At 39.0% G+C, this 459-nt stretch overlaps 1 protein-coding gene across 1 annotated transcript in view; it reads left to right on the forward strand.

Annotated features, from left to right (window-relative positions):
• The window catches only part of LOC103581355 (zinc finger protein 717-like), a 6615-nt gene extending 6457 nt beyond the window's left edge, over positions 1 to 158 (forward strand). Inside the window, exon 4 of the mRNA XM_008563214.1 lies at positions 142 to 158. Within this exon, the coding sequence (XP_008561436.1) occupies positions 142 to 158 (17 nt within the window). The remainder of the gene's footprint in view (positions 1 to 141) is intronic.
• Positions 159 to 459: the final 301 nt, after the last annotated feature.

The raw sequence follows: 459 nt of genomic DNA on the forward strand, positions 1-459 counted from the left end.
GAATGTAAAGAATGTAGAAAAACTTTCTACCGTAAATCACACCTCAGTGAACATCAGAGAATTCACACAGGTGAGAAACCCTATGAATGTAAAGAATGTGGAAAAACTTTCTACCGTAAATCAAACCTCAGTGTACATCAGAGAATTCACACGGGTGAGAAACCATATGAATGTAGTGAATGTGGAAAAACCTTTCACAGGAAGTCACACCTCAGCATGCATCAGAGAATTCACACAGGTGAGAAACCATATCAATGTAGTGAATGTGGGAAAACGTTTCATGAGAAGTCAAAACTCAGCAAGCATCAGAGAGTTCAAACAGGTGAGAAACCATATGAATGTAAAGAATGTAGAAAAACTTACTCCAGCAAATCATGCCTCAGTGTACATCAGGTAACTCACACAGGTGAGAAACCATATGAATGTAGTCAGTGTGGGAAAACCTTTCACAGGAAGTCA

Source organism: Galeopterus variegatus, unplaced genomic scaffold, assembly GCF_000696425.1.
Source record: "Galeopterus variegatus unplaced genomic scaffold, G_variegatus-3.0.2 Scaffold12857, whole genome shotgun sequence".
Taxonomy (NCBI): Eukaryota; Metazoa; Chordata; class Mammalia; order Dermoptera; family Cynocephalidae; genus Galeopterus; species Galeopterus variegatus.